This window comes from Miniopterus schreibersii, assembly GCF_964146895.1.
Source record: "Miniopterus schreibersii genome assembly, chromosome: 15".
NCBI lineage: Eukaryota > Metazoa > Chordata > Mammalia > Chiroptera > Miniopteridae > Miniopterus > Miniopterus schreibersii.
In genome coordinates this window covers 34,011,432-34,029,521 of record NC_138115.1, presented here as the reverse complement: position 1 = coordinate 34,029,521, position 18,090 = coordinate 34,011,432, and the positions used below count along the sequence as shown (strand labels likewise).

Genomic DNA, 18,090 nt, shown 5'->3' with positions numbered 1-18,090 from the left:
TGAAGGCTCTGTGAGGCTTTTCAGATCTTTACCAGGGCGTCTTGTCAGACAGAAGGGCTCTCTGAGGCCTTGCTTTAGAGCTTTCTGAGATCTTTTAACAGCGGATTTTACATTCACACCCTTGGTTTCGTTTTTAGGTTTGCCCTTTGCCCAGAAGCATTGTCTCAATGTTTGCATCATTTGCTGACTAGAGAGGCTGAGGAGGAGCAAGTTTTATTTGAAGCCCAGCAAGTCCTAGCACCTTTGTGTAGAGTGGTCCTTCCTTTCGCTTTCCCCCTCTTTCATCCCACTATAAGTAACAACTATAGCCCAGGAAGTGCCTTTAACACTCTGGCTGGACTGCCCCTTAGGTAGATCACCCAGTTTATTAGGTATGTTTTCCATTTTCCCTGTAACTAAAGACTGCCGTGTTGCCACCACGCAATAAGGGATGTTTCCCTGTAAAAGCCCTCACTGGCAGCCAGGTCCTCCTGGGCTGTGTCTGTCTTTTGTTGACAGTCTCATTCACACCCTTTCGTCTTTCACTGATGCTTTATGCAAGGTCCTTCCAGCTTCTGTTCAGTCCCACAAACAAATCTACCACGTACCTTAGGGTTTCTTAGCAACACCCCAATTCTAGGTATGGAAACCTATCTTAGTTATCTACTCCTGCTAGAATAAGTCAACCAAAACTTAGAGACTTGAAACAAATATTTATTTCATAGTCGCTGCATATCAGGAGTTTGGGAGCAGCTTAGCTGGAAGCTTCTGGCTTAGGAGATTCAAGAGATTACAGTCAGGTTTCAGCTGGAGCTGCAGTCATCTGAAGGCCTGACTGGGCTGGAGGATCAGCATGGGTTCTTCTCCATGTGGATTTCTCCATGGGACTGCTTAAGTGTCTCTCTCCAGAGGATACTTCCCCCAGAGCAAGCAATCCAAGAAAGAAGGGAAGTGTGTTAAAGAATTTGCAGATACATTTTTAAAATAACCACAATCCACATGTAGCTTCCCAGGTTGCTCAGATTACCTCTTTCCCCGTTCTATGTAGCTGTCAGGGGAAATGTCTATGGAGCCTTACTGGGGTGGGAGGATGAGTTTGGGGGTCACACATCACTTCTACTCTCATTCCATTGGCTGGCACTGAGTCAGGGCCACAGCTAACTGAAAAGGAAACTGGGGAATTAAATCCAGCTGTGTGCCAGGAATGAAGAGAAAGCAGATTTGGTTGAATAGGGAGAATGGTGAAATCATCAACCAAATAGCGGGAGCACAGGAAGAAAAAGTATCCGGTGCACCTGCTTTCATTCTATATCAAATTGTTCCTATATGGTTTTTGCTTGATTTTTCAGTTTTTCTTTAATAAAACAATAAACCAGAATAAGGTGTTATAGTTATTTTGGTGTTTAATAGTATTCTAGGGAGTTTTCATTAACTCATTTTAAATTTTGGATGAATGCTTGCTTTGAAATTCTGTTTTTGAAGTATGGGCATAACATCAGTTATTGTTCCTTGAAGTCCTTCTGTGCTTCTCTGTCCTACTGCATGATTATAAACCTTCACCAAGGGCTTTATTTTCCCCCTTGGGGCATCTTATTGAATACTTGCATCTTCAGTAATTCATCTGGGCCCAATGCTTTGTCTGTTTTAATACTTCTAATTACCTAATTATGTACTATAATGCCGTGACAAAGCCCTTTATCATTTCACTCTTTTCTTAACCCTTTTCTTGCTTAGGAAATATTCTTTTTGTCTCTTTGTTGTCTGAGAAACTCTTCATTATAGACAGCCCAGATATTTGCCTGGCTTCCCTTCATTGTCTTTCTGTGTTATGAAGGCAAGTGCTTTATTGAACGTCTTCCCGGTCAGCTCCCACCAGGTGCCTGAGTTCCTGGCTATTGCGCTCTAAAGTTGGTATATAGTCGTCCTCCATCTCTCAGTTCCTGATTCATTCCCATGTACTCTAGGCACATGAGAAGGGTTCCAAAAGAGAAAAAGAACAGTCTGGTTGTCATAAACCACTTTTGTGACAGAATTAGTGGCCATTCTGTCCTTTATACATCTTATATGTCCATAAGTATTCATGAGAAAATGCATTGGAAATCAACAAGCTTTTCCAAAATTATGATGATCTGTACTTAAGGATAACTAAACATTGACAAAGGGGAATTTTTCTTTATATATGTATTTCAGACAATAAAGAAAGAAAAATGATAAAATTATAATTCTACCATTTTACAACCTTTAGTGAATTAATAGGTCTAGGCAATGATCATCAGTGGTTGCTAGCATCACAAAAGGAGGGGTAAGTTAACGTGTGCCTCCTGATGGAAGTTCACAGCACCAGCTATGCCAGTGATTTACTGCTGCCTTGTAAACCACCCCAAAGCTTAAAACAGCAGCAGAATTTGTTTTGTTGATGAATCTATAACTTGGACAGGTGTGAGCAGGACAGTCTGTCTCTGTTCCACGTGGTATTGGCTAGGCCAGCTTGCAGGTTAGGGGTGGAATTTCTGAAGGCTTGCTCACTTACATGGCTGGCTGTTGAAGCTGTCTCTCATCTGAGACCTCTGGAGCTGTGGCTACACCACCTCTACGTGGCTCTTCCATGTAGCTGCTTGACTTCCTAGCAGCATGGTATCTGGGTTCCAAGGATGTGTCCAGATGCAGAGCCAGGCAGAAGCTATGTCGCAGCATCCCTGCGTTCTCTGTGAGACACTATCACGAAGGCCAGCACGTATTCAGGTGGAGGGGAATCCGACTTACTTTTTTACAGGAGGCATGCCAAAGAATTTGTGAACATGCACTAAAACCATCACAGCACCTATGAAGAATTTTGTTGAAAGTTGAACCTGAATCTGATGAAATCTAGACCTACGTGCCAGTTTATAGGAAATACAGGGGGAAGAGGAATGTATTAAATAACAAAATGGAGGAACAATAAGTGAAATTCAGCATGTGGGAAGTTTCTGTAGGATAAAGAACCTGGTTTCTTATAAAAAAGAGAGGAAGGGCAAATTTATCAAGTAAGAGTCAACAAATTGCAATGTGTGAACATTTCTTGGATCTTGATTTGTACAGACTGGAAAATTTTTAGAGATATTTGAGCATTGACTGGATACTCGATTTAATTATTATGTCATTATTTTTAGTAGCTGTAGGGTTATGATGGTATACAGTTATATTTTTAGAGTCCTTCTCTTGGAGAGACATGCACTGCAATCCTTGTAGATGTGGCGGTGCCTCAGCTTTGCTTCAGATTGTGGCGCTGAGGGATGAGTAGGTGTAAAACAAGAGGTGATTAGTGATGAAGAAGGATGAGGGGTATCTTGGGGTTCAGCCTACTAGAATCTCTTTATAAATGTTGGACTTTTTATAATGAAGTCTACATTTTAATTAGGTAAAATTAACAGTGTGGTCATGTATAATAATTTAAATCCTCATATTTGCATTAAAAAGATAATTTTTTTTGAAAAGTTGGCAATAACAAGGTCACATTCTAGTCCTATAAACCAAATGGGCTAAAACAAAGCAATCCCCCACCCTGAATACATAGGCTGTAATTCATTTTGCTTAAGTTGTTGCATTCACCATGTGGTGACTTTAAGCATACGGAAAACATTTGAAATATTTAGATGTTGAAGGGCATTGCCTCCCTCTGTGACAGAATAATTTCCCTCTCCTCATCCTTTTTGCCTTAACATATAAGTCCCACCAATGGCATAAGTTGCTTGGCAAATAGAGACTTGAACTAAAACCTCAAGCAGCCTTGCACCTCTCAGAGATGAGAGTTGGAGGGTAATTCTTGGAATTGTGATAGTCATTTCAATTCTGTGTTTTCTTTTTTCAGGTTTCCTGAAATGCAGTTTTTCCGACAAGAAAATGTGAGGAAGATTCTTACAGATGTTCTTTTCTGTTATGCTAGAGAAAACGAGCAGTTGCTTTATAAACAGGTAATGAAAATATCGTACAGGTGGCATCCATTGACTCAAAATTTTCTATACAGCTTGACAAATGATGGAGCAATAATGTAGCCTTTATTGTATCCAAAGTTGTATCGTAATAGGAAAGCAATCAAAGGGCTGCTTGTCAGCTGCACGGTGAGAAAAGTAAGCTCATTGAGGCACATATGCTTCTTCCGTATTATAAGACATTTCACCAAATTGTCTCTACAAGGCATTCAGTCTTTTCCTTCAAGTTTTGGGAGTTTGTTTATAAACAATATCTTTGAAGCCAATCTAGTAATAAAACTTTTCAGAGTTGTATGTATAAATATTGTTTCTAAGTACAGCATTTATGAATATGTGACATGCCATGTAAAAAACAAAGTATCCTTTTACTCTTTAAAACTTACCAGTAATATAACTTCAGAGGGTTCCTCTAAATTTTTTAAAATGTATATGGTATTCTTTGTGATCCTGATACTTGATTCATTCCCATTACTAAAGCAAAAAAGATTGCTGGATTATTTTAATTGAAATGTAAATTATTTACTTAATATGTAAAGAAGTATCTAAGTTTCTACTTAAACATATGGTGTTCCAATAAACATACATCAGGCTGAGCCCTGGCCCAATGGTTCAGCTGGTTGGAGCATTGTCCTGTACACCAAAAGGATTCAGGTTCAATTCCTGGTCAGGGGACATACCTAGGTTGTAGTTCGATCCCTGGTCCTGGTGCCTACAGGAGGCAACCGATTAATATTCTCTCTCACACAGATGTTTCTCTCGCTCTCTTTTTCCCTTCTGCTCCCTCTAAAATCAGTAAAAACATATTCTTGGGTGAGGATTTTTAAAAAAATACATCAAGTTGAATATTTTTATGTATTTCTCAAAATGTATATTAGGAGGAAATCCAAACTAAGTAAATTCTATAACAATCAAAAGTTTTGACATATGTCCAATTGACAACCACCTAATTTCAGTGTAATATAACAGAAAACACTCATGGTGAGAGCAGTGTATTTAATTTGAAATAAACTTGATCAGTTTAAAGATAATAAAGTCATATTACAGTTGTCCTAAATAATACATTTGTTATTATATACATAGAATACCCAAGGGAACTAATTTTATCTTTGTTTTAATATTAGCGATATGTCTTTATATTAATTACATGGTAATTACATGTAATCACATGAAATATAATTATATTATATAAATCACCATTTAGAATGGGAAATGGAAAAAATATATACCATTCATAATGCCAACCAAAACTATGAAATACCTAGAAATAAATTTAACAATATAGGCACAAAAGCTAAATGAAGAAAACTATAAATGTTATTGAAGTATATAAAACCAGACTTGAATAAACCGAAAAGTGATAACATGTTTTTTGATGAAAAGACATTAAATAAAAATATTACTTCTTAACAGATTAATGTATAAATGTATTATCATTCCAGTGATAGTCTGAGTAAAATGTCATTTTTAAAAACTGGACACATTTATTTTAAATTTAGTTCCAAAAAGCTTTACAGTAATTTTAATGGAGATAATAGCTTAGCTGATTTGATTAAGAGCACTGGGTCTAGGCACACATCCCTTTATTTCAATCTCAGCTCCACCATTTGGTAGCTACACATGCAATTTACTTACTTAACTTTTCTAATTCTTAGTTTCCTTATCTATAAGAAGAGGTCAATAATAGTATTGACTTTGTAAAGTTCAAAGCATCTAGTTCTCACTAAGGGTTCATGTTGGTAGTTGCGGTGGTGATTATTATTATAATTGTTATTAAATCTGTCGGAGTTGCCACAGAATTTAGGAGAAGATAAGACTGGCAGAGGGAGATATGAAAACTTCTGTAAACGTTCTGTAATCAAACCAATGTGACGTACTGTGGGAATCGACAAGTAGGTCAGTGGAACAAACTAAGAACAGGTCCAGTTACTTATGTGATCTTGGTATGATAAGATAGGACATTTTTATTGACTTGATATATTTGGCTTTCCATCTAGAAAAAAAATTAAATTATACTTTTATTGGAGAATAAATTCTAGATGGAGTAAAGATATTAATGTAAAAACAAGAATTACTCAAATATACTAGAAAAAAGCTAGGAGAATTTTTTTATAATTTCAGGGTAGGAAAGGCCTTCCTAAGCAAGATGTCTGGAAGTCTTAGGCAAAGTCCCAACACTAAAAACAAACCAATAAAAGGAGACTGGGAGAATTGAAATCTCTCTCAGTACAGGATTTTTTTAGAAGCACGTACAGAAAATCCCATTCAGAATGACTTCCACTCTAAGGATGTCTGGGGTAGAATGGTTGGGCAGTATTAGTTCAGTAGCTCACACTCTTTATCAGTGATCCAGGGTTATTTCTCTTTCCTTTTTCCTCTCCTCATTGTGTTGGCTTTTATCATCAAGCCCATCTCCTCACTGTCGTCTCTCCTCTCCTTTTTCAAATACTTAGAAATACTTCACAGTAAAGATTTGATAGCAATTCAAGTCGGGATAAAATTACCCCAAGACACACACTTGTTCTCCTTTTTTCTTTAGAGAAAGAAAAACTAGATTGAAAAAGTCTTAAAATAAGGGAAACAAGTTCCACTGACAAGGAACAAACACATAACTGCACACGCCATCATTTGTGATGTACGTGGCCCACTGCATTTTTAAGGAAGACTGAAGAGGAATATGCAAGATCAGATTCTTGATAATTTAGACAGAGTCTATCAATTATTGAGTAAGAAAGTATTAACTTACTCCTGGGTATCAGTTAATAAGACTTAATTACTCCCTGTACATGTTTAAAATCACATAGATTTTTACACAGAAATAAAACCTTGCCATAGAAGGACTGAATATTTAGCCAGATCAAATTTAAGGAAAAACCTTGAGTTTCATCACAAGCTGTTAAAGCCATTATTTTGTACTAGGTGACACCCCGTTTAACATCGACCATATTGTTAATAGTTATGGGATTTTATTGAATTAATGAGACTGTTATCATGTAGTAGAACGTCTTGCTGAGTTAATTGAAACTGCAGAGATTATATAAATGGTATTAATGAACTTTGACTGCCTGATGCCTCAACTTTAATAAAGACTGCTTGGTGAGCTAAATGAACACAGGCAGATAAAAGAACAGGTTCAATTTTGTGAGCCTACAGGCTGTTGATGAAGAAAACTTCGTTACCTTTATTTTCCAATGACATGAGTTCGGAGTGCAGTGACTGCTAACGATCCAGCAGGGATAAAGGCTTCAAGCAAGAAGAAATGCTGACACTGTAGATGGAAGCAAGATACACATTTTGGGAACCAAGAAATATACTAACAATACATTATTTTTTATTATGCTTTGTCAAATTTACAGCATATTGAATTTATTACGATCATTTGTCTAGATAATTCTCTTTTCCTTTAAAGATGTCTGTATACATTTCCTCATTTTACTAGTCAGATTGAGGGTGAAACCAACAGTCTCTTCCAAGTCTATTTAAGAAAATATTCCTAGTTTAGTTGGAATGTAACACTGAATTTGTAAAAAGTTGTCTTAAATGGTATTTAGGGAACTCTTCATTTTTGTTATGTAAAAGCACCGTATTTATTGATGTGAAATACTGACTTAGTGTTATCCTTTTTTGTCTTTTATATTGTAGTTCAGCTTTTACCAATGTGTTGCTATGTTGAGTGGTAGACACTCATTTATTCAGTCACTGTGTAGTGAGCACCTTTTATGTGCTGAGCCTATAATAGGAGTTGGGTGTGTATGTGTCTTGCTCTCTAGACTGCAAGCTTCGTAATGGTTAGGAGCTTGCCCACTTCATTCACTTTTGTGTTCTCAACACATCATAGGTAGTTAATAAATAGTTTTTGAAATAAATGAAGATGAATGATGCTTGAACAAATAGAGAATGTGGAGAGAGTAGTGTTACAGAAACTAGAGGGAAGAGAGCATTTAAAGAAGGTGGGAAGATGCATTTAAGCAATAAATATTTCCTATTAAATTAGCAATAATTATTTAGAAAATACATTGAGGGGAAAAAGACCTATTTAGAATCACTACCACCAGCAACAACTATAAAAAGCTAGTAACAAACCCAGTAAAAACTATGTAATTATACAAAGTTTTGAATTAGAAAACCTGATGTTCTAAAAATATCTGTTTTCTTCAAGTTAGTTTTAATAGAATGCTGATACAAGTTGCAGTATTTTGTTAACATTTATGTACTGAAGTTCTCTTGGGTGAAAAATTAAGTTAGAATAGGCAAGATCATTTTGAGAAAAAGGATAGGTATTATGGAGGAATCGAATATTTTGCAGCTTGTCATTACAATAGTAAAATTGTTTAAAAAATTTTTTTAATTTTATTTATTTGATTTTTTTCAAGCACACCTTTTACTTGGCTCCAGGGACCCTAATAAATAGCCCAATAAGCAAAATGGTGAAGACTCACTATCTCCTCTGAGATAGCTTTTATTTTGTGTTTGTGTGTGTACTTAAAGTTCTTCTTAAGAATATTCTAACCAATGGAATACCAGTAAAAGCCCAGAAAAAAAATGAGAGCTAAATAATAAGTTTATGGTAAAGAGGACATTTCAGAACTCTTGGGAGATGTGTTATTAAATAAATGGTGATCATTCAATAAATCAGTTTAATTCTTTAGGAGAGAAAAATACATATTTATTCTTCAGGGCAAAATTAAATACTAGAAAGATAAATAATTAACTGTAAAAAAGGAAAATTATAAACTTACCTAACAACCATATGTGAAATTTAACAGGATTTTGTTAAAATTACTTTTAAAATTTGTTGGGGTGACATTGGTTAATAAGATTATATAGGTTTCAAGTGTACGTTTCTAAGATACATCTGTATATTGCATTGTGTGCCCACCACCCAGAGTCAAATCTTCCATCCCCATAAATTTGATCCCCATGACCCTTTTCCACCCTCACTCCCCTTCCCCTGGAAATGAGTCAGACAGAAAAAGTCACGAGCCATAGGATTTCACTCATACGTAGGATAAAGAACTGAAAGCAATAAATGAACAAACATGAAAAACAAACAAAAACTCACAGACACAGATAGAATTTTTTTTTTAAAGCTACAAATATAAGTGAGGATTTTTGAGAGAGTGATTTTTATGCTCGCAAGTGGGAATTATTTTTGAAGGGTAGCTTAATTGTTTCTGTTAGAGACTTTAACAACGTCTTTAATCATTTACACAGAAATTCTGCATCTTGGTACTTTATCCTGAGGAAATCATCAGAAATAGGCAACAAAAAACAAACAAAAAATTACTGCAAGAATATGTGTCACAGTTTTTTATGTCTTTTTTTCTTTCTTTTGCTTTCCCCCCCTCCCCTCTCTCCCTGCCCTCCTTTCCTCTTTTCCTTCTTTAAGGCTAGGGTTAACTTACAATAAACTGTAATAGTTTACTTTCATATTATTCTGTGATAATAACTCGGTTCCTAAGAACAGCATGGTACGACTAGGCTGCGCAGAAGGCTGTGTGACTGTCCTGTCACAGAAATTCATCTCTAATTTCACCGGCAAAAACTGTTCATATTTTATTTTTATTTCCTGTAAAGATAGTTTTGTCTTTTTATAAAAGATCATCCATAGTTATTAAGCAAAAAGAAAATGGTAATTTACTCACTTTTAGAGGCAAAAAGTGTGCAGTCAGTTTTTAACTTGCTAAAATATGTTCCTTTGATGTTTAAAAGGGAAAAAAATCTCAGTTAGCAAAGCAGGTCACTAATTTGGAATACCTTATTTCCCCACAATAATGGATAAATGATGGATTTTTATAATACTCTTTTAAACAAAGCTTAGTAGCTAATATATCTTTTTGAGCCTGTGCCTATTCATATAATTTACAAGTGAACACCAATATAAGGGAAAAGAATCATACTGGTGAAATCTAGACAGGAAAGTACTCTTCAGATTAAACAACTTGAAAGTCATAATTCAAAAACTTTGTTTTCCGTTATACCTGCTAAAGGTTGGTTCTTTTATTATCCAACATTTCCAGCTGTCTGACTTCAGCGCTTCCTAAATCTACAGACATCCTAATTTTGAGCCATTTTATAATGAAAACATTGGGTGTAATTTCCTTAGGTCTACAGTTCGTAGTTGCCCTTCTTACTGCAGATCTTTACACTGTAGCTCATGATTATAATTTGCATAAATGAAATTCATATTTATGAGTACAGATCTTGAAGCAACTGACAGGTGCAAGGTTGTCTACCATGCCAGTTTATTGTTTGTCGTGTCATTTAAAAGAGAACTGCTCTCCACGTTTTAAAGCAGAATACGTGCTGTGGTTGAATTGGAACCAAAATCTAAACGTCTATAAAAGCTCGTCTTGTAGCTTTTCATTTCTATGCTTTTCTGTATGGTGATGGAAATTCTGGTGCAGGGACCAGCTGAAGAAGCGTTTACCCGGGCTATTCGGCCCACGAGCGGGCTCTAAACAGCCCAGCCTTTCACCCCCCTTGCCCTGTGTTTCAGGGCATGCACGAGCTGCTGGCGCCGTTAGTCTTCACCCTCCACTGCGACCGCCAGGCTTTTCTTCATGCCAGTGAGTCTGCTCAGCCCAGGCAAGTTCTCGCACAAGCTCCGTTTGTTTTTCAAGCCCTACTGTAACCTTTTCTTGCCTCAGAATCTTTTCACGTGAAGGTACTTTTGTAAATTACAAACACTTGGTTGTGTTTCATGTGGCTGATTATTAACTCCACTCCATAGTTGTAATCCCGGTTCAACTATGGGCAGATTTGGAAACATAAATATCTTTGCAAACCTTAAATGTATACCAAAGGATCAAGAAGAGGAAATTGTTGTAATGACAAAGTGCTAGATTGCTAGTACTAATATATACCGTCTTCAAATGTCCCATTCTTTTACTACAAGCTGGGTGGGAACCTTATCTGTGAGATACTTTGTCCAAGTTTGACTTAATTCAGTTCATAAGAGAACAGTACCACAAAGACCTCCAGTCTATAACTAAGCAAAAATGACTTACATTTTTGAGGTACATTCATTTATTCTTTCCAGTAAGTAACTTTAGTAATTGTATTTAACCTTACCTAGTTGTTAGAATTCATTTTCTGACTTAAGATACCCTAACTGAGCAGAGAGGCAGCCAGGACACATCTTGGGAACAGAGAGAGCAAAGGATTAAAACCTTTGTCAAAAGTAATCCACGGACTAGCCCATCTATGTGCAGAAGAGAGAAACACACAGTACAGTATCTTTATTAATCAAATGTAGCCATCCATTTTGCTGAGCATATACTAGGGTCTTTGTTAACTTTCATTTACTATATTACACATTGGTATTTTCTAGTTCCTTTTGAGTTTTTTAATCATACTGAATTTACAGGATCTGACTGTAGTAACCATATCTTGATTGCCTTTTTTTAGTTATTCTAATGATAAGGATGACACTAGTATTGGGATCCTATTCTCATGTCAGTTTTACCTTTTTTAAATCATATATGTGGAATATACTTCACAGGAAAGTATAGATGATTGAAAATAGCTTTTAAATAAATTGAACATGCTTCTTTCACTGTTTCAGTCCCCTAAAATGTAAAAGCAATACTAAAATAGATTTGTAAGAGGTGCTATCACTGAATAATTGATGTTAAAATATAGTAAAAATAGAAGCCATTAAAAGAAAATAAGTCAATGTTTTGATATGGTATATTTGACCAGTAACTATAATTGTTTTGTTTTGTTTTTATCAATAGCGGTAGATTTTGGAGTAATCAATTTATTCTAGACCAGGCCCATTCAAGGAATATGTTGTGACATTTGTGTTTGTTATTTGGAATAATTAAATAGTTACCTCATTGTGGTATACACAAGGCAGCTAATTTTTTTTTGAAATTTATAGAAAGGATTTCATTTGTTAATGGAGTAGCTCTTTTTTATTAAAAAAGGATAATTTTTTTTATTTGCACATTATGCAAAAGTTGGCTTATAAGTATATAGTAAGGTAACCTCTGCATCTCCTTCCATTAAAAAATTAAAAATTTTGATTTTGTGTGTTCCTTTTTTAAGTGAGGAAATGAAAACTCTCTTGAACCCTGAGTACCTGGAACATGATGCTTAGTAAGTACAAACACTTTCTCTTATTTTTATTTTTTATATCATATTTACTTTAATTAAAGTTTAACATTATATTATTTTTTTAAATTTTAGTGCAATGTTCTCACAACTTATGGAAACTGCTGAACCTTGGTTTTCTACTTTCGAGCATGATAGTCAAAAGGTAAGTTGTATAGTGCAGATCTTTTTAATATATTTGAAGGAACAAATAATTTCAATAAGTAACGACATATAATCAGAGAATAAAAGCCATTATTATTACTGTGAAAAAAGAAAATATAAAAATACCTGTGGAAAAAGATTGAACTGGGATTTAAACAAACCATATCTCTGATACTATTGGCAAATATATACAAAGGTAATATAAAAATTTTTGTAGAAATAAATGGAAACTTCTTTTATACATGTGTATAATATTTATGCAATATAACTTCTTAAAATTATTGTAAATTTTTAATAAGTGCATTTATCTACTTGATCTGTTGCTATCCTAGGGATACATTGTTAACTGACGTGCATAAATAAACTTTGTAACTATTGAATTTAGCATCAAACCACTTTTCCTTACTCTCTCTTATCCTTATTTTTTAATTACAATTTTTATTGTGACATAATTAATATACCATAACATTCACCTTTTTAAAGTGTACAATTCAGTGGGTTTTACTGTATTCACAGGGTTGTACAGATATCCTCACATCTAATTTCAAAACATTTTCATCACCCCAAAAAGAAGTCCTGTGCCCAGTAGCCGTCACTTCCCATCCCCCTCCCCAGAGCCTCTGCTATTACTAATCTACTTTGTATTTCTACTTGCCTGTTCTGGACATTTCATATAAGTGGAATTATATAATATGTGGCCTTTTACAACTGACTCTTTTCCTTTAGCATAATGTTTTCAATGTTCATTCATGGTGTAGCATGCGTCAATACTTCATTCTTTTTCGTGGCTGAATAATAGTTCTTTGTGTGGCTGTAGCACATTTTGTTTATCCATAAATCAGTTGATGGACATTTGGGTTCGTTTCACTTTTTGCTTGCTATGAACATTGTGTACAAGCTTGGGTGTAAACATGTTTTTAGTTCTTTTGCATTTCTCTAGGAGTTAAGTTTCTGAATTATCTGTCATTGTAAACAAACATATATGCTAACTTAGATGTCACTGTGGTATTTTAATTTTTATTATACAATATTGGAAAAATTGCAAGATACTCTGGCAAGGAATGCTAAGAGTTTGGGGCATATTGTTTTCTATATGATTAATTTCTTTTATATTGGTATAATTAATTGCATTCTGGTTAGAAACCATGTATTAGTCAATCACTTCATTCCATCTCTTAAAAAATGAAATGGATAACTAATGCTTTTTATGCCTTTGGTCTAGGTCAGGGCAAACTACTGCCTGCAAACCAATTTGGCCTGCCATCTGTTTTTGTACAGCTTGTGACTTAAAATGGCTTTTACATTATTAAATGGCTGAAAAAATATGAAAAGAAGAATACTATTTTGTGACATATGAAAATAATATGGAAATCAATTTCCATGCCCATGTAAGAAGTTTTATTGGGAAATAGCCATGCCTATCTGTTTACTTACTGTCTGTGGCTGCTTGCTCATTACAACAGCATAGTGGAATTGTTGCAACACTGGCCATATGACCCGTCGAACCTGTCTGGCTCTTTACGGAGAAAGTTTGCCAACCCCTAGCCTAGGTGATAAAGTCTTCCTTCAGCAGTGTATAAACATGTTACCTTCTGTAAGGGTTGTTAGAGCAGAAACTTGCTGTCACTCTTGTGATGAACTGCATATGTTTTGGAACAATAACTTTATATTCTTGGCAAGTGATTTGATGAAGTCATAGACTTATGTGGTCATCAGAATTTTGAGCAGAGAATATTTGAATACATTTCAAAAAGGCATCATGATTATTTTATGTAGTGGTCATTTTGTGTTTTATAACTGATTCACTGTATCTGAGAAACTGAATGATAAAAATGCAAAGGTTACCATTTTTTAGTTTTATCTATTCATGTTGCTATCACTGAGTCAGGTTCATGAAAATGGCTAAGATAACACAAAGAAAGGCTTTCATTTTATATAGTCTGATGCTCAACCTCTGAGCCATGCCGGCTGGGCTCATAAGACTTTCTTGATGAAGAAAGCAGTGGTTTACGTAATGGCATAAAATCATTACCACATTGCATTCCTATAACAGTGTGTGGACTGGCTCTGCTGTGCAGAACACATTTACTGCTTAATAAATGGTTAGAAAAATTTTCTAGTTTTATTGGTAGTTGTGGCTGTCCCATTTGATCATATTTGTTAAATGCAAACAGCATTCTTTATTATGATAAGAAATCCTGATGATAAGGAAGTATTTTATAGTAATTCTAGTTTCTCTTTTGATTTTACTGTTTAGCACTTAAGTGATCTGGAATATTACTTTTGAGTTTCTTAAATGTAAGAGATTTTGTTATAAGTATTCTGAGCACAGGGGAAATCTTTTCAAACTATAGTCTATATTAGCCTTATACTACACATGAATCTCTATTAAACATTTGAAAAGTGGACTTCATATGCTGTTGATTTAATGACAACTCATTCTGTTCAAATTAGAAATTGATTATATGATTTCATTAAGTTAAACATTTTTAAACAGGTTAATTTAGGATCACTTTTCTCCAAAGTCAGTGATTGTATCTCTGTGGAAGTATGTGTATTCAAAAGCCTTAGAAGAAGACTAGATATAGTGATCTGTTTTCCATGAGATTGTTAGAAACCGGTCTGAGCTCAGTGGCTCCAGCCCAAACTATATGGTAGTCAGCTGAACAGGGCTCTTCAGAGAAGGAAAAGCTGCATGACCAAAATACATAAAATATTTAATCGCTTATTTTTAAAGGAAATTTGGCTTCAGAATAAACACTGTCATTTGAATGTGAATAGTATCTTAACAATTAACACGAATTCCAAAAGAAAGTTATTTCAATTTAGTATCAGTAGGAAAAAAATTTTAACAAGATTAAAATTTTCTTAATTAAAAAAATTTAACAATTAAAATCTTTTTAATTTGAAGAGAATATTAGATATTACAAAATCAGAAAAAGGTGTCTTGGATGTATTATTTTTATAATAAATGACTACAACATAGTTCCTCTTCTACTGTTTGTATAAATTAATACAAATTGAATTATAAAAATTAATACAGATTTATATCCTTCAGACCAAAAGGCACCAGGGCAGACATGCAGGAAGTACAAAGGACTGCGTTTCTTTTTAACACTAGAATGATCCTGGAAAGGCCAGTGGAACCCTCCCAGGAAATGTTCCCTTGTACTAACGTGTGCTACCCCTCTTCTCTGTGTGTGCTGCCAGCCTAGTCAGTCACTGCTCTCGTATGGAATTCTAAGTCACTTTATCTGTGGCCCCCCCTCCAGACTATGAGGGCAAGACTTTACCTTATTTTTGTGCCCCTGAATCTGGTCCAGTGATGAAAAGATGATATTACTCCTAGAGATCTCACAGGTTAGGAGGCCATAAAGTAGTAAAGGAGCCTGCGGGAGTAGAGGAGAAGGTAATGAAATAGGACTTGAGCCACATCCTTAAATATACTTAGGAGCTCTTTAGTGGAAACACTGGGGAGGGGATACTTAGGTAAAAGAATGTCATCCCAGGATCTATGGAAGTGAGAACTGAGGCTTGCTGATGAATGAAAGGCCTTAGAGACCAAGCTAAAGAATTTGTTTTGTTTTTCTCTTGAGTGAAGCTATTGAGTGGGGAGCTATTAAAATGTTTAAGGAGGGCAATTTAGCGCAACCTACTGTCTGCTTCACATAGATCACCAGGCATTTTGGAAGATGGATTTAAAAGCAGACTAAATTAGGGACAGTGAGACCAGTTAGGAGGAAATAAATAATTAGGGCTCCAAATCCGGTTGTTACAGTAGAGCTGAGGAAAAGGAGACATGTAAGAACCCCCTGAGTGGTTCTGAGGAACTAAAATTGGCAAGGTAGGTGTTCTTATTGGAGGATGGGTTGAGGTAGGCATGGGAAAAGCATGAACATGTGTTTGAGCAGAAGATGATAGATAAACTTGGTTGTGGGCCTGCTGAATTAGACACCCTCTTGGCAGTCTGAGATTCCTTGCCAAGATTTGAATGTATGGGAGACACTCAAGAGTTCTAAGTTATGAATACAGATTAGGAGGTCTTTGGAAAAAGATTTTGGTTGAAGCACTGTGTATGACCGAGATCACTCGGGGCATTGCATGTAAGTAAAGAATAAAACTAAGACCAGAACTATATTAAAAAGCAACATCTGTGAAGCAGAAACAAGAATTTGAGCTAGAGAAGTAGACTGAGGATGAGTGATTGGCAGACAGTCATCAGAGTGATGCTATAAATCCCAATTTGGGGGAGAGGCAGAAATTGAGGGCAATATCTGAAGAAAAGTCAGACATAACCTTTCGAGGAAACCATCAGATTTGCAGAGGTAGTTGAAGTTTACATGAAGGCATTACAAGGAGTTACAGATATGTCTTTCTTACTATGGAACATGGGAAGAGATGTCATAGTTGGCCCACATAAATTATGTGTTTTTAATCAGCTATATTTTAGTCTAGAGAGTTTTTAAATCTTTTCTACTTCACTATTTAAATTGATCAATGGACAGTTAGAGAACATCTTTTTTTTCTAGTACTAGTTTCCTTTATTTTCAGACTTTTTTATAGTTTTGAGAGCTCAAATTAAAAGTTTTCGTTTACTGTTTTTCATGTGTAAGTTTTATGCCACAAGAAATATGTTTTCATTAGTTTATTCCATTTAGGTACTGTGGCTGATTAGACAAACTGCCATAGGCAAATAGACTAGTGGCCAGCACTACTCTAGCCAGAATTATCTTGTAATATGTAATGTCACTAGAGAAATTGGTCAAGGGAAAATATTTTAGAAGGCATGTCCTGGCCTTTACTTGAAGATCACAGTAATTTATATGATGATCAGCATATGATTCCACGTTATAAGCATTTGTCATAAGATGATTATTGGTTCTAATTTAAACTTGTTGGTTCTTATTTAAGCTTTCATTAATAAATGTATTCAGGAATGATGTCCATATATTTGTTAATTTCATATTGAAATATAATACAATTCCATTTTTCCTGTTTTTAGGGGAAACAAACACTGCTGACTCCCATTCCCTTTGCTAGACCACAGGACTTAGGGCCAACAATTGCCATTGTTACTAAAGTCAACCAGATCCAGGATCATCTACTCAAGAAGCATGATATTGAGCTTTACATGCACTTGAACAGACTAGAAATTGCACCACAGATATATGGGTTGTAAGTATTAAAGTTTAAATTTCAGCTCAAATTATGATTTATGATGATCTGTATGTGTAGAATTATAGGAGTAAGAGCAAGAACTAACTGTTTCAGCTCCATTTCATTTCATAACTCACTTCTGCCCTCTGTGCCAGGCTCTGTGCTCATAGCTTTCACATGTGATATTTCATCTAATACCTCCATCAACTGTTATTTGAGTGTTACCCCTTTGTTACAGAGGAAGAAACTAAGGCTTACACATATGACATAGTGAAGTCATAATTCATATCCAAGCAGGATTGACTCCATAATCTGCAGAGCCCAGTGCAAAATAAAAATGGGTGGCCTCTTAAAAAAAAGTTAGTAAGAATTTTAAGATGGCAGTAGCAGCAGATCATTAAAGCAAGCATTTTACAGGGTCATACAGGTCATACACATGGAGCCAGCCCCAAACCCAAACAGTCCTATAATCTTTCCATTTTATTGTATAGTCTTCTGTTCTACCTACAGAAGTGCATTTTGAAAAGTAAGATCAATGTCCCTCACAGTGAACATAATATATTAATCTTCAGCCACATAACCCTGTAACATGCTATAGCAGAAAAACAGGCAGTCACTTATTAGATGTGTATATGTATTAGTATGTATTCATTCATTGGTTTATAAGATGAATAAGCAGATTATAAAGATAGCAGTTTTAGTAAATATGAATTAGTTGTGTAACTAT

The 18,090-nt window shown here is 35.2% G+C and overlaps 1 protein-coding gene across 8 annotated transcripts in view; it reads left to right on the top strand.

Annotated features, from left to right (window-relative positions):
- Nucleotides 1–18,090, top strand: part of TBC1D5 (TBC1 domain family member 5) — a 361,094-nt gene that overhangs the window by 198,364 nt on the left and 144,640 nt on the right. For all 8 annotated transcript variants that reach the window (XM_081159844.1, XM_081159851.1, XM_081159850.1 and 5 more), the window contains 5 exons: nt 3,827–3,929; nt 10,444–10,532; nt 11,997–12,047; nt 12,138–12,207; nt 17,209–17,381. In XM_081159844.1, coding sequence (XP_081015970.1) covers nt 3,827–3,929; nt 10,444–10,532; nt 11,997–12,047; nt 12,138–12,207; nt 17,209–17,381 — 486 coding nt within the window. The remainder of the gene's footprint in view (nt 1–3,826; nt 3,930–10,443; nt 10,533–11,996; nt 12,048–12,137; nt 12,208–17,208; nt 17,382–18,090) is intronic.